Source organism: Ranitomeya imitator, chromosome 5 (genome assembly GCF_032444005.1).
Source record: "Ranitomeya imitator isolate aRanImi1 chromosome 5, aRanImi1.pri, whole genome shotgun sequence".
Taxonomy (NCBI): Eukaryota; Metazoa; Chordata; class Amphibia; order Anura; family Dendrobatidae; genus Ranitomeya; species Ranitomeya imitator.
This window is the reverse complement of record NC_091286.1, coordinates 98,103,282-98,127,852: the sequence shown is the minus strand read 5'-3', so window position 1 is coordinate 98,127,852 and position 24,571 is coordinate 98,103,282. Positions and strand designations below refer to the sequence as shown.

General features: G+C 43.8%; 1 protein-coding gene across 2 annotated transcripts in view; it reads left to right on the top strand.

The window, feature by feature from the left end:
• The first annotated feature begins 2,151 nt into the window (after positions 1–2,151).
• The window catches only part of KAT14 (lysine acetyltransferase 14), a 39,443-nt gene continuing 17,023 nt past the window's right edge, over positions 2,152–24,571 (top strand). The window contains exons 1-5 of one of the 2 annotated variants that reach the window (XM_069768953.1): positions 2,152–2,730; positions 5,858–5,979; positions 6,900–7,021; positions 16,308–16,489; positions 19,870–20,292. In XM_069768953.1, coding sequence (XP_069625054.1) covers positions 2,478–2,730; positions 5,858–5,979; positions 6,900–7,021; positions 16,308–16,489; positions 19,870–20,292 — 1,102 coding nt within the window. In that variant the 5' untranslated portion in view covers positions 2,152–2,477. The remainder of the gene's footprint in view (positions 2,731–5,857; positions 5,980–6,899; positions 7,022–16,307; positions 16,490–19,869; positions 20,293–24,571) is intronic. The other variant, XM_069768954.1, reaches the window with a different exon arrangement.

Here is a 24,571-nt window from a genome sequence, read left to right as displayed (position 1 = left end):
CGCAGGGGCCGGTATATGGCCGGCGATGAACTCCTTTTTTTTTTTTAAAAATCTTTCTAATCCTTTTTTTTTTCTTTTTTTAAAGATTAACAATGTGTCAGTCATGAGAAATTTAGTGTAGAAGTCATATGCAAATCAGGCTGGAAGTGCACTGGGGGCGTGTCAGCCCATGTGGAAGAAGCAGTGTAAGTGTTAACGCCCACCACGCACTTTTTGCCTGATTTGCATATTTCTTCTAGGCTAGATTTCTCATGACTGCCCCACCAGAGCTCTACAAGCAAAAAAAAGTTGTTTTTATTTTACAGTTTCTTTCCCCACATAACATGTAAGTTAATAAAAAAATACAACTTGTCTAGCATAAATGCGAGCCCCGCACATGGCCAATTCCATGGGAAAAAGTGAGAGGTATGTATTGCATTTAGAAGCATGTGTCCTTAAAGTGGTCCTGTTTTTGAGACTTGCTGTTGCCATTTCTGAATGCCGGGGTCTCTTCTCCTGAAGCCAGAATTCTGCCCGCCCCCCTCACCCTTTCTGGTGCCAGAACCATCCCCCTTCTTTCTGGAGCCAGAGGTCCTCCCCTGCCCGCTCTCTTTCTGGAGCTAGATTGCTGACCCCCCTCTCTCTTTCTGGAGCCAGATTGCTGACCCCCCCCCCCTCTTTCTGGAGCCAGATTGCTGACCCCCCCCCCTCTTTCTGGAGCCAGATTGCTGACCCCCCCCCCCTCTTTCTGGAGCCAGATTGCTGCCCCCCCTCTCATTTTCTGGAGCCAGATTTCTGACCCCCCTCTCTCTTTCTGGAGCCATATTGCTGACCCCCCCTCCCCCCCCTCTTTCTGGAGCTAGATTGCTGACCCCCCCCCCCCCCTCTTTCTGGAGCCAGATTTCTGACCCCCCTCTCTCTTTCTGGAGCCAGATTGCTGACCCCCCTCCCCTCTTTCTGGAGCCATATTGCTGACCCCCCCCCTCTTTCTGGAGGCATAATGCCAGCCCCCTTCTGTTTCTGGAGTTCTGGAGCCAGAATGTCCCCCCCCCCCCCCCCCAACTCATTCCGGGAGCAGAGTGGAGAGTGTGAACCTCTTCTTGGTGCACTTCCATACGATGGCCTAGTGCTGATGTCGTCAGCGTTGCATTCAGCAGTGGAGGTGCGGGGAGATGTGGCCATAGTGGATCCAGAGGAAGTGACATCACTTGGAAATGGCACCAGACGCATCGGGAGCGGATCCTATTAGTTGTCTATTGGTAATATTAGCTGGGTTGGAAGGTCACTTTAGGACCTCATCGAGAATTGCTGCTTGTGCCTTATTTTGAAACAAAGACTCGGGTCCAGAAACCATGGTCATAAATTAGTCCTGTCAGGATCACTCAGAACTGTTTGGGATGGTACCCTGAGATACTTCCTATTGCATAACCACCACAAGAAATGAAGTATAGCAACTCACGACATAAATATAAAAAAGAGTATATTAAACACTAGAAAAACCAAATATGATCCAATAATATTATAATACAATCATACAGAGTTGTTTGAATATTAGATAGAGGTGCACCAAAAACGCTAAATGTCGCATCATGGAGGAGAGAAAGGCATGGGTTCTGACAAAAGGGAGTCCCAGTAGTCACTCATTGTAACGACAAAAAATGCTAGTGCTTAATAATTACCTAAGTCACTATAAGGACCCAATACTGCAAAGAGGTAACAGGGATATACCCCATGGTCCAGTGACCCAAAGTCCTTATTTTATGGTGGAGTTGTTTTTTCATAGATATTAGACTTAACCAATATTATTATTAATTGGCTCTTGATTTCGGCATTCTCTTGACACTTGTCTTATCATGAATAATCCCACAATTTGGATTTGTATCTCTGTAGTTTTATGTTTGGAGTCCTGTGTTGTGGATACACTGAGATTCGGTCTTTTTATAAAAGGATGCCACCATGCTTTACTCTATGACAAGGTAGAACAGTTGTGCAGTTTATTTGATGACCCTAATTTTAATCTCTTTTCCTTTTTTTTTTTTTCTCCTAGAGGTTACGTTTGGGTGTCGTCCACGATCTAGAGCGGCAGAGACGGAAAGAGGAAAACTTGCGTCTTTTGCAAGAGCAGATTGAACTAACCAAACAACTGGAGTCAGAACGTGAGAAGAATCTTTGACATGATGCATCAATCAAGTCTTAAATCCTGACGTATCCCACGGACACTTCCCTGCTGTGGATGTATAAGTGGCTGGACGTTTATGCATAGTCTTTTTTTTTTTTTTCTATAAATCATCATCTTGATGGATGATGATCACTCTGGAACTTTTACTTTAAAATAGCTACTGGACTCCTAATAAAAGTGCCATATCCTCCATGAACTCGTCTAGTGTGGTCTCTGCTGGTAGATGGGAAAGACTTATGGTTGTTACTGTGTGTAACAAACCTCTGGACCCAAGTTAGACGCCATCCATCTGAAGTTGACATTCTGCTGTGATCAGACCATGGATACGTCTGCCCATATCACGCCCATGGATGATGACGCTACTAGGACATCTGCCTCCGAGGGATTAGAGGAGGGGGAAGTGGAAGGGGAGACTCTCCTGCTGGTAGAGTCCGAAGATCAGGCATCTATTGACTTGTCTCATGATCAAAGTGGTGATTCGCTGAACAGTGACATTGGTGATGACCTAGATCCACCATGGATGGAGGAGATGCCGTTTTATTGTGAGAAATGTCAAAAATGGATTCCAGCAAGTAAGCAATTTTTCCATTTGAAAGGGTTTACCAATGAATGTGAATCTGTCTGCAGACTTTTGCCATTTAATCTGAGAGTAGCATAATATAGGGCCATAGACCCTGATCCCAGGGATGTGTCTCTTACTAGTCTGTGTTGTAGTTTAATTACAATCAGTGTTTTATGAGCAGGAGATAAGCGAGGACTATTTTTCACAGGCTGGCAGTCCAGCTAATCTGTATAACCCCGCCCTCCACTGATTAGCTGCTTGCTGACAACGCACAGTATACACAGGAAGCTGCCAATCTGTGTCGTGGACGGGGCTATACAAAGCTCCGCAGTCTGAGCTCTGCTACATCTACAGCAGAGAAATCAGGGATTCTATCAACTGAATCAAGTAGCCCAGTAAATGACACATCAATGGAATCACGGTCTCAGCCCCTACATCATGCAGCTCTCAGATTACATAGCACAAACCTGCTGATGGATTCCCTTGAAAGCAGATAGTTCGCATCTGGTGAATCTTCTATACTAGTATTATCTGTATGAATATGATCGCTGGGCCCCCAACTTTGCCAAATCCAAATCTTTGTAAATCTAACCTTTGGACACCCCCGATCCTGAATTTCTACATCGTCTCTCTCTATTAAAATCTACGGATGAAATGGCACTCGGCTATTTTTGTTTCTCCCATAAACCTTAGTGGAGCATGGCTTTGCATGTGTCCTAGGGCTTGTTCACATGAGCCAATAAATCGGACAAGTGAAATCTGATTAAAAAATCACATAGCACTCGGACCAGTGTTACTCCATGGGGTTGTGCATATCTGCGATTATTTCTTATGCTGATTTGGATACGAAAACAATTGCAACATGGTGCGATTGGCATCAAATACTTCAACACATGTACCCATACAAGTCTACGGGTGCAAGTGAAACGTCGGACTGCACTCAGATGTCACTCGACTGCAGTGCGTTTCCTGCGGACTTCGGCGATGGAGAAGATGAGGAAATGACTTTCTCCTTATCCTCCGCTGCTGTGCTGTGATTCTCTCATGTGAGAGCACTGACACTTGGATCACACTCGCATCAGATGCCATACACTAGTGTGACCCCGGCCTGAGATTAGAAGGGTCGCAGCTGTCATATGAAGATTGTTTCATACCATGCCCAGCAAATTTATGATAAGTCTCATATTGAATATTGAGTGGTTAGTTCTTTGTTGTTCTTAAGTCCTCTATAGACTCTCCATGACCGCAAAGAGTAACTTGTTTTTGGTTTTATTGCATAAATCAATATTATATGTACAAATAAGGAGCTTTGTAATATATCTTATCAGAGAGCTCTGCTTTTTTTCTCTGCCAGAACTGATCTTTCTTTTTCAAGATTCTCAATTCCCTGTTTAAAATCGGTCTTCAGTGAATACATTTTTTTTACCCGCTTCAAAGTGCCCAAAACAGGAACGTTTACTGACCTTGAAAATCTGTGTTTGATCTCTCCAAGAAAACAACATAGCTGTAACCGGCCATACACATAGCTGTGGGCCATCTCTCACATACACAAGTACGCCTGCTTGTCTGATTGCTCTTGTTCTCTATGAGGAGGCCCTTGGAGAACAAAGGGATCAGTAGACTGAAAATTTGGACTTGCTTGATTGACCCCTTCCTGCAAAGATCAGTAGGTCCAAGCCCCCATACACCTTAGAGCCCGCTAAACCAGTCAATGTTGGTGAGTTTGACCAACATTAGTTTAATGTGTAAGGTGTCCTTAAGGGTTACTTATCACATTGATCACTTATCTATATGTTAGATCACTTATCACTGAAAGGTGGGCTGCAAGACACCACCTACTGCCCCCTCGCAGGACCTCTTGCACCCAGGACTTGCTGCTGGGGAGGAATGTGGGATTGGGAATTTCTGCAATAGCAATCAGTAGGGTCCTAACAGAGGGACCACCAGGAATCTAACATTTAGGAGCCATCGTGTGGATAAGTAATAAATATGATTGAATCCTTTAAGCTTGGGCTTGGATGGCCTTACTAAAGCTGGTTTCACACATAACGATATCGTTGCAACGTCACGCTTTTGGTGACGTAGCAACGATCCCGCTAACGATCTCGTTATGTGTGACAGCGACCAACGATCAGGCCCCTGCTGGGAGATCGTTGGTCGTTGGGGAATGATCAGGACCATTTTTTGGCCGCTGATCACCCGCTGTCATCGCTGGATCGGCGTGTGTGACGCCGATCCAGCGATGTGTTCACTTGTAACCAGGGTAAATATCGGGTTACTAAGCGCAGGGCCGCACTTAGTAACCCGATATTTACCCTGGTTACCATTGTAAAAGTGATAAAAAAACAAACAGTACATACTCACATTCCGATGTCTGTCACGTCCCCCGGCGTCCACAGGGTTAAAACTGCTTTTGGCAGGAGCGCTGCTAATGCACGCGCTCCGGCCGAGAGCTTCCCTGCACTAACTGTGTCAGCGCCGGCCGTAAAGCAGAGCAAAGCGGTGACGTCACCGCTGTTACTGCCGGCGCTGACACAATCAGTGCAGGGAAGCTCGGCAGCAGCGCGTGCATTAGCAGCGCTCTTGCCGAAAGCCGTTTTAACCCTGTGGATGCCAGCGGGGGACGTGACAGACATCAGAATGTGAGTATGTAGTGTTTTTTTTTTTTTTTTTTACTTTTACAATGGTAACCAGGGTAAATATCGGGTTACTAAGCACGGCCCTGCACTTAGTAACCCGATGTTTACCCTGGTTACCCGGGTGCTGCAGGGGGACTTCAGCATCGTTGAAGACAGTTTCAACGATGCCGAAGTCGTTCCCCTGATCGTTGGTCGCTGGAGAGAGCTGTCTGTGTGACAGCTCCCCAGCGACCACACAACGACTTACCAACGATCACGGCCAGGTCGTATCGCTGGTTGTGATCGTTGGTAAGTCGTTTAGTGTGACTAAAGCTTAAGACTTGGGCTAGTCATGTGTGCAAATTGCGGATCTGGTTTGCTCTGTGTGCAGCTTTCATTGGAAGAATTGCTCAGTGTGTTGTCTGATTGTGCCATTGTGCTCCTTTCCACTGATCAGTTCCGAGCTAGCGAGCCTTGTATGTAAACTCAGTTGCCGCTCCTTACGTTGTCCTTTTGCAGGTCAGCTGAGATGTGATCCTCCAAGTCACCTGAAAGGAGACAATTTCTTTAAGGTCACATGTAGTGACTGTTCTGAGGATGGAAAAGAGCAGTTTGAGCGCTTAAAACTAACTTGGCAGCAGGTAAGTTAATAACATGATGAGTTGTGTGAATGTTTTTGCACTTATAGGAAGTTAAAGGGGTTGTCTCAAGTTTGGAAGTTATCCTCAATACATTGTATAGGGGATGAGTAAAGAGAAAACGGCAGCACTCACCGATCTTCTCTGCAGGTTCCTTTATTAAGACAATATCTTCACGGCACGGGGGTGTACATACATAGAAATGTGGCAGCTAAACGACGGCCGTTTCGCGCCCACCTGGCGCTTCAACGGGTTTCAACGGAACCCGTTGAAGCACCAGGTGGGCGCGAAACGGCCGTCGTTTAGCTGCCACATCTCTATGTATGTACACCCCCGTGCCGTGAAGATATTGTCTTAATAAAGGAACCTGCATAGAAGATCGGTGAGTGCTGCCGTTTTCTCTTTACTCACGTGTCTACGATAGCTATTTTTCTGGCAGAAGCACCCGAGATCTGCGGGCCAGCTGTGGTTAATTGGCCTGAAGCGTTCAGTCAGCGTGATCGGTGGTACGGTCAGCTGTTTTCTTATTGTTTACTATTGTATAGGGGATAACTTTCCAATCTCTGGGGGTCCGACCACTGGGACTCTCCCCAATCCAGAAAACCAGGTCCCTGAATGGAGCAGAGGTCGATAATGTGCACTGTCACTCCGTTTCATTCTTATGGAAGTGCCGAAGACCAGTGGAGCGCAGCACTTGGCTACATCCAGCATTCCCAATAAGTATGAATGTAGTGGTAGTGCTCTTCAGACCCCCGGTTCTCAGAGTCGTTGGGGGTCCATACCCATAGTGATCGGGACATTATCCCCTATCTTATGGATTGGGGATAACTTCCAAACTTGAGAACACCCCTTTAAGCTGTTTAGACAATGAATTATATATGCAGTCCTCAGTCAGAAACCTGACGTACATTTTGTCCCATCAGGTTGTGATGTTGGCCATGTACAACTTATCTCTGGAAGGATCTGGTCGCCAGGGCTACTTTAGATGGAAGGAGGACATCTGCTCGTTTATAGAGAAGCACTGGACCTTCCTGCTGGGAAATAGGTGAATGTTCACAATCAGAAACCCATTATCGCTGTGGTTGTGATCTGCCGTGTGGGGGCTGAGGCAGAGAGAAAGTTTATCCTGAATTACTTGTGAAAGAACCTTTTCTTAAATGACCGCTGCCTGACATCTGACAATACTTGATACTTTGCTAAAACTATATTTTCTCTTCTTTTAACTTTCCCTTTTCTAATTGTTACTGTTACTGTTCCTATCCAGGAGCACAGATGGCCGTCACTCACTGTCACTTATAGAGCTCGCAAACGATTATTATTATTATTAATAATTATTATAATTATACATTTTTATAGCTCCATTTATTCCATGGCGCCTTACATGGGGAAAAAGGGGGCAAATGTAGACAAATTACATGAGCAAAAAACAAGGCACACAGGTACACCTATATCCAACACACCAGGGCCAATATCACCGAAAACACATTAATGGGAACCTGACAGCTGATACATGAAGCCCGATCATGGGCAGCCCCATCCGTCATAGCATTATTTCAGCTATGTATGTTTAACTCTTGAAATGCTGCGGGAGACTAGTTGGACAGGCTGGTCCCTGATGGGTTTCCTCTCCTGCTCCCTTGGGGTTACAGGTCTCTACCTATACATGTATGAAGAGACCAGTCACTCCAGGGCAGCGGGCGGGCAGAAGCTGCTGGGGACCTCTCTGTCCTACTAGTCTGCAGCACAGCTCGGTCCCCGGCGACTATTAAACTATGTTTAACCCCTTTTTGACCTCGGACGGGATAGTACGTCCGAGGTTAGATCCCCCTCTTTGATGCGGGCTCCGGCAGTGAGCCCGCATCAAAGCCGGGACATGTCAGCTGTTTAGAACAGCTGACATGTGCCCGCAATAGCGGCGGGTGAAATCGCGATTCACCCGCCGCTATTAACTAGTTAAATGCCGCTGTCCAACGCGGACAGCGGCATTTAACCGGCGCTTCCAGCCAGGCGGCCGGAAATGAGCGCATCGCTGACCCCTGTCACATGATCGGGGGTCAGCGATGCTTCTGTATAGTAACCATAGAGGTCCTTGAGACCTCTATGGTTACTGATCCCGGCAGCTGTGAGCGCCACCCTGTGGTTGCCGCTCATAGCACACCTGCATTTCTGCTGCATAATGATCGCTGCTATGTAGCAGAGGCGTTCACGTTGTGCCAGCTTCTAGCCTACTATGGAGGCTATTGAAGCATGGCAAAAGTAAAAAAAAAAAAAAAAAATATATATAAAAGTTTAAATCACCCTCCTTTCGCCCCATTCAAAATAAATCAATAAAAAAAAAATCAAACCACACATTTGGTATCGCCGCGTTCAGAATCGCCCGATCTATCAATAAAAAAAAAACATTAACCTGATCGCTAAACAGCGTAGCGAGAAAAAAATTTGAACAGCCAGAATTACTTTTTTTTGGTCGCCGCGACATTGCATTAAAATGCAATAACGGGCGATCAAAAGAACGTATCTGCACCAAAATGGTGTCATTAACAACGCCAGCTCGGCCCGCAAACAATAAGCCATCACCCAACCCCAGATCATGGAAAATGGAGACGCTACGGGTATCGGAAAATGGCGCAATTTTTTTTTTTTTTTTAGCAAAGTTTGGAATTTTTTTTCACCACTTAGATAAAAAATAACCTAGTCATGTTAGGTGTCTATGAACTCGTAATGACCTGGAGAATCATAATGGCAGGTCAGTTTTAGCATTTATTGAACCTAGCAGAAAAGCCAAACAAAAACAAGTGTGGGATTGCACTTTTTTTGCAATTTCACCGCACTTGGAATTTTTTTCCCGTTTTCTAGTACACGACATGCTAAAACCAATGATGTTCAAAAGTACAACTTGTTTTGCAAAAAATAAGCCCTCACATGGCCATATTGATGGAAAAATAAAAAAAGTTATGGCTCTGGTAAGGAGGGGAGCGAAAAACGAACACTGAAAAAACGTGTCATGAAGGGGTTAATACTTGCATGGCTGAAATCCTGCAGCCACGGCCTGAGACATGTTGTCCATGTATCGAGTGGTATTTTGGGTTCCCTTTAGTATTTGCGGCAGACATTTCTGCTCCAAAACTGTGTCTCTTTGCAGAAAAAACACATTTTTGATGTTTGTTTCTCCCCCCATTCATTTCAATTTGTGTCAAAAGCAAAAATGCTGAAAGAATTGACACGCTGCTGATGTGAGACTGCTTCAAGTCGGCAAGGAAAAAATAAGCAGCCTGAGATTTTATAAGTCTCATTTTCTTTGCTGGTACCGTAAAACGTGTGAATAAGCTCTTAATATACGAGAATGTTTTACAGTGTGGGAAGAAGTCAGATTTAGGCTAAGTTCACACTGGGCATTTTTGATGTGTTTTTTTAGTTTCAACAGTTTTTATTGCAGATAGCATCAAAATAACATAAACAACGTATAACATGAAGTACAAGGATCCCCTCGCAGGGGGAAATGTATCGGACAAATTAGAAGTAATATAGTATCCTTGACTTATTGGTTTTAGATAAGCAAGATTTCAAGAGAATCGGATCTAGTGGCTTCAATTTTTTCATATAACATTATTAAATGTATCCGTCTTTTCACTTGAGTTATGGACAGTGTATTGGTTTTCCATTGTCCAGATATGTGGTTTCTAGTTGCCATGGTAATAAAATCAATAAGATGACAAGTTTTATTATTGGCATTGATTGGTCTGTCACCTGAAAGGAGTAATGTCGGTGATCAGAGTAATTCCTTTATCAGGACAACGTTAATTTAATTTTATTACATCCTTCCAGAGAGATTTCACTATGGGACATGTCCACCAAGTATGAAGTGTGTCTCCCACCTCATCACGTCCCCTGAAGCATTTGTTTGGAATAGTGTGATAGATATTGTGTAGGTAACTAGGAACATCATGAGTTCTATGGGATAGTCTGAGGGAGGTTTCGGCGAGCGAGATCTGATTACTTTCTTCTAAAATGTTTTCATGACATTTGTACCATCTTTGAGGTGTAAGGGCGATGTGTAGGTCTTCTTCCCGTTGCTCCTTGGTTTTTAATTTCGAGCCATCTTGTGGGTCATATAACCATTTCAGTTCATAATTAGATGGTTTTGGACTTAGCATGTTAATGGTTAAGGTTTGCAAAAAGTGAAATATTTGTTCCAATTTTTGGACGCTGGCATGTGGTATTTCATGATGAAGGTTTGTTTTGTCATTAATTTAAAGTGAATGGTTAAACAATGTAATCTAGTTATCTTATTCTGTTTCCACCAGGAGTGATTCCTGGATGCTACACCCGGGAGAAACATGGGGTCATCAATCAGTCCCAGAAGTGGTGAAGGTTGGGATTGTGGGGCAAATTGAAACCTGTTAGCTCTCCATAGACGTAGTGAATAGGATGTGTAGGGCGAGTGTGTAGTCAAGTCTTTAGGTAAAAGGTCCGGTGGCCCCAATTAGACTCTGTAAGACTTCTTTCACACTTCCGTTTTTACAATCTGCACAGGATCCGTCAAAATGTTGAAATGACGGATCCTGTGCAGATTGTAAAAAAAGGGTGCACTGGGCCTGTTTTTCTGACGGACCCATCGAGGCTATGTGCCTTGAAAATGCATACACAACAAAACCCAGGTTAAAAATAATAATTAAAAAAAAAATCGCAATATTCTCACCTTCCGGTGTCCCGCTCAGCGTTACCGAAGCTCCCGGCAGCTAGCATTCCCAGTAATGCCTTGCGTGCAATGACCTCTGATGACGTAGCGGTCTTGCGAGACCACGACATCATCGGGTCATTTCGCAATGCATCCATGGGAACGCTAGCTGCTGGGAGCATCGCGGGACGCCGGAAGGTGAGAATATTGTGTTGTTTTTTTTTTTGTTTGTTTTTTTTTTTTTACATTATATCTTGTTACTATTGATGCTGCATAGGCAGCATCAATAGTAAAAAGAGAGAGAATTTCCCTGACTGGAAATTATTCTGCGCATGCTCAGTTTCAAGAGACGGGACCCGTTGCTTGATTCCTGCTTTTGACAGTCAGTGACGGATCCTGCATCCATAGGATTTCATTATAGCCAACGACGGGCAGCGCAGGTCCCGTCACTGAACGATTTTCCGACGTGCAGAAAAAACGTTCTTCTGAACGTTTTCTCCGCCCGACAGACAGTGATTTTCCGACGGATCCAGTGCACGACTGATGAAACGGATGGCCATCCGTCACAATCCGTCGCTAATACCAGCAGAAAAATTTGCTGGATCCTGTTTTTTCAAAAATCGACGGGAGCTGAAAGACGGAAGTGTGAAAGAGGCCTTAGGAGTAAGGCTTCTTCCACACTTGCGTTGTGTAACGTACGTCGCAATCCGTCGTTTTGGGGAAAAAAGCGGATCCTGCAAATTTGCCCGCAGGATGCGTTTTTTTCCCATAGACTTGTATTGCCGACGGATCGCGACGTATGGCCATACGTCGCGTCCGTTGTGCACTGGATCCGTCGTATTTTGGCGGACCGTCGGCACAAATAACCGTTCAATGTAACGTTTTTTCGTACATCGCGTCCGCCATTTTCTACCGCGCATGCGCGGCCGGAACTCTGCCCCCTCCTCCCTGGACTTTTAGAATGGACAGCGGATGCGTCGAAAACTGCATCCTCTGCCCACGTCGTGCATAATTTTCACAACGTGCGTCGGTACGTTTCCTCCGACGCTTTGTGACGGACCCGTACCGACTCAAGTGTGAAAGTAGCCTAAGGTGCTATGTGGGAGCTTTCTCTTTGAGACCACAGGGGTGTGTGCTGTTCTGCATTCACACCTGTAAGTTGGGCAATCCGAGCCACCCTGAAGAAGTGAGCAAAGTTCGGCAAAGAAACACCACCTTGTCGTTTTGTGCCTGAATAAGATCTGTTGTGAAATAGGTGTTTTTTTGTTGTTCCATATAAAACGCAGTATATGCGAGTGGAGTGTTTCAAATGACATTGAAGGTATTGGAATTGGCAGTGAACGAAATAAATACAGAAATTGGGGCAGTGTTACCATTTTTATTGAGTGTACTCTCCCTAAAAAGGAAAGAGACTGGGAAAACCATTTGGATAGATTTTGCATTTTTGTGTAGTTATGTTTAAATAAAGTAGTTTTGGATGGTGTGAGATTAATTCCCAAGTAGGTGATGTATTGTTTTGCATGCTGAAAATGGAAATGAATTAGAATTGAATTTTGGACTGTAAAAGGGGTATTAAGGAACATAATCTCCGATTTGTCAACGTTGACCTTTAAGGTACCATTACACTAAACGACTTACCAACGATCACGACCAGCGATACGACCTGGCCGTGATCGTTGGTAAGTCGTTGTGTGGTCGCTGGGGAGCTGTCACTCAGACAGCTCTCTCCAGCGACCAATGATCAGGGGAACGACTTCGGCATCGTTGAAACTGTCTTCAATGATGCTGAAGTTCCCGGGTAACCAGGGTAAATAATTGGGTTACTAAGAGCAGGGCCGCGCTTAGTAACCCGATATTTACCCTGGTTACCATTGTAAAAGTTAAAAAAAAAAAAAAAAAAAAACAGTACATACTCACATTCCGATGTCTGTCACGTCCCTCGCCGTCAGCTTCCCGCACTGACTGTGTCAGCGCCGGCCGTAAAGCAGAGCACAGCGGTGACGTCACCGCTGTGCTCCGCTTTACGGCCGGCGCTCACAGTCAGTGCAGGGAAGCTGACGCCGGGGGACGTGACAGACATCAGAATGTGAGTATGTACTGTTTTTTTTTTTTTTTTTTTTTAACTTTTACAATGGTAACCAGGGTAAATATCGGGTTACTAAGCGCGGCCCTGCACTTAGTAACCCGATGTTTACCCTGGTTACCAGTGAACACATCGCTGGATCGGCGTCACACACGCCGATCCAGCGATGACAGCGGGTGATCAGTGACCAAAAAAAGGTCGTGATAATTCCCAGAGACAAACGATCTCCCAGCAGGGGCCTGATCGTTGGTCGCTGTCACGCATAACGATTTTGTTAACTATATCGTTGCTACGTCACAAAAAGCAACGATATCGTTAACGAAATCGTTATGTGTGAAGGTACCTTAAGGGTACCGTCACACTATAACATTTCGATCGCTACGACGGTACGATTCGTGACGTTCCAGCGATATCGTTACGATATCGCTGTGTCTGACACGCAGCAGCGATCAGGGATCCTGCTGAGAATCGTACATCGTAGCAGATCGTTTAGAACTTTCTTTCATCGCTGGATCTCCCGCTGTCATCGCTAGATCGGTGTGTGTGACACCGATCTAGCGATCTAGCGATGCGATCCAGCGATGCGTTCGCTTGTAACCAGGGTAAACATCGGGTAACTAAGCGCAGGACCGCGCTTAGTTACCCGATGTTTACCCTGGTTACAAGCGTTAAACTAAAAAAAAAAAAAAAAACAGCACATACTTACATTCTGGTGTCCGTCAGGTCCCTTGCCGTCTGCTTCCCGCACAGTGACTGCCGGCCGTAAAGTGAAAGCAGAGCACAGCGGCTGTGCTTTCACTTTCACTTTACGGCCGGCAGTCACTGAGTGCGGGAACCAGACTGCAAGGGACCTGACGGACACCAGAATGTAAGTATGTGCGGTTTGTTTTTTTTTAGTTTAACGCTTGTAACCAGGGTAAACATCTGGTAACTAAGCGCGGTCCTGCGCTTAGTTACCCGATGTTTACCCTAGTTACCCAGGGACCTCGGCATCGTAGGTCGCTGGAGAGCTGTCTGTGTGACAGCTCCCCAGCGACCACACTACGATTTACCTACGATCACGGCCAGGTCATATCGCTGGTCGTGATCGTAGGTAAATCGTATAGTGTGACGGTACCCTTAGTCCGGAGATTTCCTCACAGTGATTAAGTGTGTTAATGAGGTTTGGTGTGGGTTTTTTTTATGCTAATTTTCAGCTGTGTTTTACAGTACCAGCAAAGCCTATGAGATTTCAGAAATCTCATGCACACACATTGGGTTTTTTGTCACCAGTATTTTGTTACTTATTTCAGTGATTTTTTTTTTTCCAGTATTTTTCACCCACTGAATTTAATAGAAAAAAAACGCATGAAAAAAAAGCACCAAAACTGCATTAAAAATGCTGCAAAAAACGCACCTAAACCTGCATTTTTGCCCAGCTTCTTTCTTGCCAAGCACTCAGGTTTTGCTTCAGAAAAGAAAATGCAGCAAAAACGCCCTGTGTGAACTTAGCCTTAAAGGGAATGTATCAATAGTAAATAATAGATGACTTCAATTGGTTTTTCTGTTGATATTCCTCATCATTGTCTACGTTAAAAAATTACATTCAGAAATCTTCACTCGTAACTAAGCAGAGCACTAGACATGCTTCTTGTTCCATATGGATGACTAGTCAGTGGTCTCATTGCAAGCAGGATTACAATGGCACTTCTATAGACAGTAGATAACACAGGATCCACCATTTATAACATTTTACTGCCTTTTTTAGTGATGACCTTCGCCCAGATCAGAGCATACTTGAAGGGGTAGATTTCAATCCAAAGATCTTAGAATAAGAATAATTTCCACAATTGGATGTTATAAAATAAAATGTTCCTGTGCTGAGATAATCTTATAAATGTGCCCCTGCTGTGTACTGTGTAATGGCCGTGTAATGACAGTGCAGGTACATGGTCTGATCATACCACAGCTTCTGGGCAGTGGGAAGCAAAAGAGTATACAGACAGGACAGCCGGGATCACAGTTGTTGCTGTCTATGTCTTAATCCTTTAATCTTCTACTCTTTCTGTGATTTTTGGTCCAGTGAGTAGTCTGGTCCTGTCAGTGGCTGACAGCTCTATTGGTATGAGACCACGTTCACACGGTCAGTATTTGGTCAGTATTTTACCTCAGTATTTGTAATTCAAAACCAGGAGTGGAACAATGAGAGGAAAAGTATGATAGAAACACTTCACTCATTTTGCATTTATCACCCAGTCCTGGTTTTGGCTTACAAATACTGAGGTAAAATACTGACCAAATATTCATCGTGTGAACGCGGCCTAAGAGTGCATATACAGACAGCTGACGGACACTGATAGAACTGCCCACTGGACCAAAAATCCCAGAAAGTGCAGAGGTTTAAATGATTATACCCAGGTTATACCGAGTTGTTACTGACAGAACTCTATATCAATCCGCTCTATCACACGAGGCCTGCAGATGTGAATACTTTTTCATGGTGACAGGTTCCCCTTTAAAACTGTTCTCCAGTAGAAGTCAGAACCTATCTATTGCTGCCAATGTCAGCGTGGCTGGTGAAAAAAAACAGGAAAAATCAGAATCCAGGACCCCTGCGTTACCAATCACCAGTGCTAACTATTCAGTATCTGGGATTATAAGGACTTTTCTCTTGACATTGCAGTAGTATGCATACTTTAGGTGGTTAAGAAAGCGTTTTAATCACTTTTTTTTTTTTTTCAATTATTGTGCTTCATTTTTGCTCTGCGTATTACTGGTGAAATAGTTCTAAGATTTTGAAAGATACAGACAAGATGATACCAAATAGGTTTATTTTATTTTTATTATTTTTTTTAATTATACATTTTCATAACTGGGAAAAGGGAGATGATTTTATATATTTTTTAGAATTATTTAAATATTTTGTAGAACTTTTTTATTCATTTTTTTTCTTGATTTTTTTTTTTTTTTTAAATCTTTCTAGAATGCTAGAATTTGCGATAGTATTGTAGTATATTTTGAAGTTGACGTTCCCCTATGAATGGCAATGATGGGGGCCTTCAGTAGACTTTATCATCATCTTGCAAACGACTGTGCCCATGGGCATAAGCAAAAAAAGACCATTTAAATGAAATGATTGGCAGTAGCATCTAAGTGGTTAACCCATCGCAGCTTGCTCCAGTCATTGCTGTTAGAGGCAGGTGTCGTCCATATAACACGGCCGGCACCTGCCATGTTCGGAGCATACTCAGTTTCTGAGCCTGCTCCACACGTGTTCACCCTGACTGTGACGTACAGTTAGGGGAAATAGTGCTGGGTCTGTGCTAAATGCAATATATTTAGCTATTTAAAGGGGTTGTTTAGGATTAGAGAAAAGGGTTTTTTGTTCCTAGAATTCACACCACCCTTGACGATGGACTATATCCGGTATTGCATTTTACCTCCATTCTCTAGTGCAGCCCATGAACACGAATGGTGCTTTTTTTCTGGGGATAAGGCCTCTTAGTTCAGATCCGTACAGGTGTACGGACAAAAACTGGTTCCGGTATGGAGAAATCTTCTAATATGTATGTGTGTTCTTGTTGGTTTCAGGAAGAAGACCTCTACCTGGTGGAGCACAGTTGCAGGATGTCTCTCTGTGGGCAGCCCCATGTTCTTCAAATCCGGAGCCCAGGATTTTGGGGAACCGGGATGGTGGAAGCTCGTTCACAACAAACCTCCTACTTTGAAACCTGAAGGAGACAAGTATATATCTTCTTCACAAAAAATAAAAAGTACGTATTTAGTAAAGTCACCCCCAGCAGGTGTTCTGCGTTGTCCTGAAAACATCTACTAACTTCTTACTGTCAGTGATTTTATTTACCTCGTTATAACACTCAGCACCTGAAAATACAGTTTTGTCCTTAGATCTGAGGGCCCAGATTCTGATGGGCATTTATTGGTCCTCCAAGCTTGGTTTTATTGTCTCTTGATTAGTCCAAGCAGGTGAAAACGTATCTCTTGCATTGAACAATAGTGGCCCCAGGTCATAACCATTCAGGAAAACATACTTTTGCCGGATATTCAGTGGAAACTGTATTTTCAGGCTTGTGTGCTACGATGAATTCTAACCTCTCTCTCCTATTAACTCTTCATTGATTGCGGTTTTGCTAACAGTCCCTTGATTACCTATGGGCAATATTTGTAAGGGATAGATACTCCAGCCTCCTTTTGTCTTCGGTGATGGAGGTTTCCTTATGATAGAGAGGTTTTGAACAATATGTATTAATAATGGACATATAGAAATACACCAAAATAGATTTTACATTTGAGAGTAATGACACTTTAGAACAGTGGCCCTAACCTGTGACCTAGAAGCCACATGTGGCCCACCAGCCACAGCTCTTTGGCTCACCTTATGCCATATGCACATCTGCTGTCAATGCATCTGGAGAAAGCAGTCCAAGTGCACTGACATGCCCCTAGTGCACTTACAGCCTCATTCACATATGACTTCTATGCTGGATTTCTCCTGACTTGGCGTATGAGATTTCCATAAAAAAGGTAAAATTTTTATTGGAGCACAAGCACCATCAGTATATAAAAAAGTGCTGATAGATTCCCTTTAATATTTTGATCCTGAAACCTTTAACTTCAGCGAATCTCTGATACAAGAGATGACGACAAAGACAATGAAACTCCCTGAGGTTGCACATGTGCTGCATATCAAAATTCACATTCAATATGTCTTCTCCATTTTAGACTTTACATAGTTATCAACCATCAGTCAGAATCAACTTGTGACTCGAGGTACAGAAAATGTTGGGGACCTCTGCGTGTCGGCTGTTGTAACATAAAGTTGGTGCTTACTTTATAGGTTTCCAGCATCAGCAGATCCCCATGCTACAATTCAGACCCCAGAGCAAGCATGCTGGGGCTGATTTATTTTTACTCCTAGGGTATGTGCACTTATATAGTATTTGCAGCAGATAATTCTGCAGCAAATATGTGCTTTTTTTGCCATGCTTTTACTTTAGTTTTTTCCCCATTTTTTTTGAATGGCTCAAAAACCCTGCAGAAATGCTGAAAGAAATGGCATGCTGCAGATTTGAAAAAAACAAAACGCTGTGACGGTTCATACCTGCAAGGAAAATATAAGCAGTGTGTGCATGAAACTTCAGAAATCTCACTATTTTTTTTCTGTTTGTGCATTTAAAACTTAGAAATATATAAAGAAGTTTTTTTCTGTGTGAGTTTGGGATAGTCTTCTTCCTTCTAGCTGTCCTGTGCATGGCTGTGAGACAACTGGCTGCATCAAAAGCCTCCATTCTGTCATTGTGTGTGGCTGTAAGACAATTGGCTGCAGCAGAAGCCTCCATGCTGTCCTTGTGTATGGCTGCGAGACAGCTGGCTACATCAGAAACATCCCTGCTGTCCTTGTGTGTGGCTGTGAGACAACTGGCTGCAGCATAAGCCTCCCTGCTGTCCTCTTGCGTGGCTGTGAGACAACTGGCTGCAGCAGAAACCTCCCTGCAGTTTGTGTGTGGCTATGAGGCAACTGGCTTCTGGAGAAGCTTTCTTGCTGTCCTTGTGTGTGGCTGTGAGACAACTGCCTTCCAGAGAAGCCTTCCTGCTATCGTTGTGTGTGGCTGTGAGACAACTGTCTGCAGCAGAAGCCTCCCTGCTGTCCTCGTTTGTGGCTGTGAAACAACTGGCTGTAGCAGAAGCCTCCCTGCTGACCTTGTGTGGCTGTGAGACAACTAGATGCAACAGAAGCCTCCCTGATGTCCTTGTGTGTGTCTGTGAGACAACTGGCTGCAGCAGAAGCCTCCCTGCTGTCCTTGTGTGTGGCTGTGAGATATCTGGCTTCAGGAGAAGCCTCCCTGCTGTTCTTGTGTGTGGCTGTGAGACAACTGGCTGTATCAGAAGCCTCCCTGCTGTCCTTGTGTGTGGCTGTGAGACAACTGGCTGCATCAGAAGCCTCCCTGCTGTCCTTGTGTGTGGCTGTGAGACATCTGGCTTCAGGAGAAGCCTCCCTGCTGTTCTTGTGTGTGGCTGTGAGACAACTGGCTGTATCAGAAGCCTCCCTGCTGTCCTTGTGTGTGGCTGTGAGACAACTGGCTGTATCAGAAGCCTCCCTGTTGTCCTTGTGTGTGGCTGTGAGACATCTGGCTTCAGGAGAAGCCTTCCTGCTGTCCTTGTGTGTGGCTGTGAACCATCTGGCTTCAGGAGAAGCCTTCCTGCTGTCCTTGTGTGTGGCTGTGAACCATCTGGCTTCAGGAGAAGCCTTCCTGCTGTCCTTGTGTGTGGCTGTGAGACAACTGGCTGCAGCAGAAGCCTCCCTGCTGTCAGTGTGTGGCTGTGTGACAACTGGCTGTATCAAACGCCTCCCTGCTGTCATTGTGTGTGGCTTTGAGACAACTGGCTGCAGTAGAAGCCTCACTGATGTCCTTGTGTGTGGCTGTGAGACAACTGGCTTCAAGAGAAGCCTCCCTGCTGTCCTTGTGTGTGGCTGTGAGACAACTGGCTTCAGGAGAAGCCTTCCTGCTGTCCTTGTGTGTGGCTGTGAGACAACTGGCTGCAGCAGAAGCCTCCCTGCTGTCTTTGTGTGTGGCTTTGAGACAACTGGCTGCAGTAGAAGCCTCACTGATGTCCTTGTGTGTGGCTGTGAGACAACTGGCTTCAAAAGAAGCCTCCCTGCTGTTCTTGTGTGTGGTTGTGAGACAACTGACTGCAGCAGAAGCCTCCCTGCTGTTCTTGTGTGTGGCTGTGAGACAACTGGCTTCAGGAGAAGCCTTCCTGCTGTCCTTGTGTGTGGCTGTGAGACAACTGGCTGCAGCAGAAGCCTTCCTGCTGTTCTTGTGTGTAGTAGGAGAAGACTGCTAAGCATTGGGTCATTAATTTAAGATGACGCTGATCAGCAGATTAACCTGTGTTCTCTACAAAATTCTGCCACATTTAGCTTAGTAAATCCATAACATTGTTATATTCCTACAGCACATAGGGGAAAAGAAAATTATAAAAGAAAGTTTGTTGTAGAAAGTGTCATTATTTTCAATTTCCAATCTATTCAGCTACATCTTTGCTAGTATAACCCCACTTTAATTATAAGGAATAAAAGCATTTTCTAGCAGCACAACTTAGCTTTGTGGACTGTGTATTATGATTTCTATAGCTCCTGTAAAGTCTAGCTTGGACCCAGTGATCACAGTAGAAGGACTCAGAAAGAGATCTAGAGGGAACTCGGTTGAATCTGCTATTGAGCTAAAAGAAAAGAGATCTCGTACTCAAGAAGCAAAAGACATCAGGAGAGTTCAGAAAGAAGCCTCTGGATTTGTGGATCACAGCTCGTGCTCTACTCCTGTGAAATTCTGCAGCAGTCCGAACCGTCGGCCAGATATTGGGCTTGAGAAAGGGGAAGTCGTAGACTTCTCCTCCATGAGTTCATCAGACCGGACACCCATGACCAGTCCTTCTCCATCTCCTTCTTTGGATTTCTCTGCTCCAGATACACCAGCATCACTCTCTGCAACTCCAAGCCTGCTCTCTGAGGCTGATCTCATTCCAGATGTCATGCCACCCCAAGCTTTATTTCATGGTTAGTATAATTGTCCACTGTAATAAGAAGTAATCTTTTTTTTTTATATATGTCCTCTATTATGTTCAAGGTAAAAATGTCCACTGCTGAGACAAATATTCCCCACCCTCTTGCAGAATGATCTCTAATTATTATGAAAAATTAAATATAGGACAAGGATTGTGAGTGCAGACTGGAGGATAAAGCAGACTGTAACTTGGGATCAATACAAGATTAGTAATGCAATGCATTTAAAGGGAGCCTGTTAAACATTCACTCCCGTCTATAAGCGGGACGTTCTGAGCTTGTTGATATAGAAGTGTGTGGGCAAAGATTTAGGATGATTAGTTTTTATTACTTTAAATACCTGCTCTTCCTTGGCTCAGGAGTCATCAGGACAGTCCCAATCACTGATTAGCAGCCGTTAATACATTGATGTGCAGAGAGAGAGCTGTCAATCACTAATTAGGACCGCCCACTGGACTCCTTGGCATAGAAAGAGCAGGGATTCCAAGGAAAAAAGTTCTGCTAAATATTTTTTCCACAAAACTGTACATGAATCTGCTCTGCCCTTCTCGCTTTATGAAATGGTACTTGCAGATCAGAAGCCATGTTCAAGGCTGCAGGCTCCCTTTATAAAAAGGAATTCAACTTTTTATGCACTTTATATATAAGCTGTAAAATTATGGTGAATAAATTCTGTAATAATTTAAGAACTGTTTCTTCAGACTTGGCATTTTTTGTGTTTTGCTGCCTTACAACCTGGAATTTCACTGTTTTTTTTTTTTTTAGGGTTTGCATCAGTTTATGTAAAGAATATGCCTATAACTGTGAACATTTGGTTTTCTTTTTATTGTGACGCAAACAACAAATAGGACAAAATTCAATGTGCATAACTATTCACCCCCTAGTCAGTTGTCATCTAGAGCCTCATTTAGCAGTGATCACAGCTGCAAGTCGCTTTCGAGTCTCTATGAGCTATCCCACATCTTTCCACTGGGAATTTTGGCCATTCCTCAAGGCAAAACTGCTCCAGCTCCTTCAAGATAGATGGTTTCCTCTGGTGAATAGCAATCTTCAAGTCTGACCAAAGATTCTCATTTGGTGAACTTCCGTCCCTGTCTCAAAGCACTGACAGACTGAAACAGGTTTTGCTCAAGAATATCCCTGTTTTTTGCACCATCCATCTTCCCCCTCGATTCAGACCATTGTCCCTGCTGCTGAAAAACATTCCCACAGCATGATGCTGCCACCACCATGTTTCACTCTTGGGATTGTATTGGGAGGTGGTGTAGGAATGGTGATGAACTGTGTTGGTTTATTATTATTATTATTATTATTATTATTATTATTATTATAGCACCATTTATTCCATGGCGCTTTATACAGTGGGGCAAAAAAGTATTTAGTCAGTCAGCAATAGTGCAAGTTCCACCACTTAAAAAGATGAGAGGCGTCTGTAATTTACATCATAGGTAGACCTCAACTATGGGAGACAAACTGAGAAAAAAAAATCCAGAAAATCAGTCTGTTTTTTTAACATTTTATTTGCATATTATGGTGGAAAATAAGTATTTGGTCAGAAACAAAATTTCATCTCAATACTTTGTAATATATCCTTTGTTGGCAATGACAGAGGTCAAACGTTTTCTGTAAGTCTTCACAAGGTTGCCACACACTGTTGTTGGTATGTTGGCCCATTCCTCCATGCAGATCTCCTCTAGAGCAGTGATGTTTTTGGCTTTTCGCTTGGCAACACGGACTTTCAACTCCCTCCAAAGGTTTTCTATAGGGTTGAGATCTGGAGACTGGCTAGGTCACTCCAGGACCTTGAAAAGCTTCTTACGAAGCCACTCCTTCGTTGCCCTGGCGGTGTGCTTTGGATCATTGTCATGTTGAAAGACCCAGCCACGTTTCGTCTTCAATGCCCTTGCTGATGGAAGGAGGTTTGCACTCAAAATCTCACGATACATGGCCCCATTCATTCTTTCATGTACCCGGATCAGTCGTCCTGGCCCCTTTGCAGAGAAACAGCCCCAAAGCATGATGTTTCCACCACCATGCTTTACAGTAGGTATGGTGTTTGATGGATGCAACTCAGTATTCTTTTTCCTCCAAACACGACAAGTTGTGTTTCTACCAAACAGTTCCAGTTTGGTTTCATCAGACCATAGGACATTCTCCCAAAACTCCTCTGGATCATCCAAATGCTCTCTAGCAAACTTCAGACGGGCCCGGACATGTACTGGCTTAAGCAGTGGGACACGTCTGGCACTGCAGGATCTGAGTCCATGGTGGCGTAGTGTGTTACTTATGGTAGGCCTTGTTACATTGGTCCCAGCTCTCTGTAGTTCATTCACTAGGTCCCCCCACATGGTTCTGGGATTTTTGCTCACTGTTCTTGTGATCATTCTGACCCCACGGGGTGGGATTTTGCGTGGAGCCCCAGATCGAGGGAGATTATCAGTGGTCTTGTATGTCTTCCATTTTCTAATTATTGCTCCCACTGTTTATTTCTTCACTCCAAGCTGGTTGGCTATTGCAGATTCAGTCTTCCCAGCCTGGTGCAGGGCTACAATTTTGTTTCTGATGTCCTTTGACAGCTCTTTGGTCTTCACCATAGTGGAGTTTGGAGTCAGACTGTTTGAGGGTGTGCACAGGTGTCTTTTTATACTGATAACAAGTTTAAACAGGTGCCATTACTACAGGTAATGAGTGGAGGAAAGAGGAGACTCTTAAAGAAGTTACAGGTCTGTGAGAGCCAGAAATCTGGATTGTTTGTTTCTGACCAAATACTTATTTTCCACCATAATATGCAAATAATATGTTAAAAAAACAGACAATGTGATTTTATGGATTTTTTTTTCTCAGTTTGTCTTCCATAGTTGAGGTCTACCTATGATGTAAATTACAGACGCCTCTCATCTTTTTAAGTGGTGGAACTTGCACTATTGCTGACTGACTAAATACTTTTTTGCCCCACTGTATATATATATATAGATAGATATGCATACAGTACAGACCAAATGTTTGGACACACCTCATTTAAAGATTTTTCTGTATTTTCATGACTATGAAAATTGTACATTCACAATGAAGGCATCAAAACTATGAATTAACACATGTGGAATTATATACTTAACAAAAACATATATATATACACATATATCTACAGTATGTATATATATATACAGAGATATATATATATATATATAGATAGATAGATATAGATAGTCATGGCCAAAAGTATTGACACCCCTGCAATTCTGTCAGATAATACTCAGTTTCTTCCTGAAAATGATTGCAAACACAAATTATTTGGTATTATTATCTTCATTTAATTTGTCTTAAATGAAAAAAACACAAAAAGAATTGTCCTAAAGCCAAATTGGATATAATTCCACACCAAACATAAAAAAGGGGGTGGACATAAGTATTGACACTGTTCGAAATCATGTGATGCTTCTCTAATTTGTGTAATTAACAGCACCTGTAACTTACCTGTGGCCCCTAACAGATGTTGGCAATAACTAAATCACACTTGCAGCCAGTTGACATGGATTAAAGTTGACTCAACCTCTGTCCTGTGTCCTTGTGTGTACCACATTGAGCATGGAGAAAAGAAAGAAGACCAAAGAACTGTCTGAGGACTTGAGAAACCAAATTGTGAGGAAGCATGAGCAATCTCAAGGCTACAAGTCCATCTCCACAGACCTGAATGTTCCTGTGTCTACCGTGCGCAGTGTCATCAAGAAGTTTAAATCCCATGGCACTGTGGCTAACCTCCCTAGATGTGGACGGAAAAGAAAAATTGACAAGAGATTTCAATGCAAGATTGTGCGGATGTTGGATAAAGAACCCCGACTAACATCCAACAGGGTACAACAGTGTCAACCCGTACTATCAGTTGGCATCTGAATGAAAAGGGACTGTATGGTAGGAGACCCAGGAAGACCCCACTTCTTACCCCGAGACACAAAAAAGCCAGGCTGGAGTTTGCCAAAACTTACCTGAAAAAGCCTAAAACGCTTTGGAAGAACTCTCTCATTCTCTCTCTCTCTCTCTCTCTCTCTCTCTCTCTCTCGCTCTCTCTCACATGGCGATAGGCGTCCACGCCCCTAAGACCTATGTCATCACTCTGCCCACGCCCCTTCATTGGCTGAAAAAAATGGCACCAAGCGCGTCATACGAAACGCGACTTTGGCGCAAAAGTCGCGTACCACATGGCCGACCCCACACAGGGATCGGGTCGGGTTTCATGAAACCCGACTTTGCCAAAAGTCGCGACTTTTGAAAATGA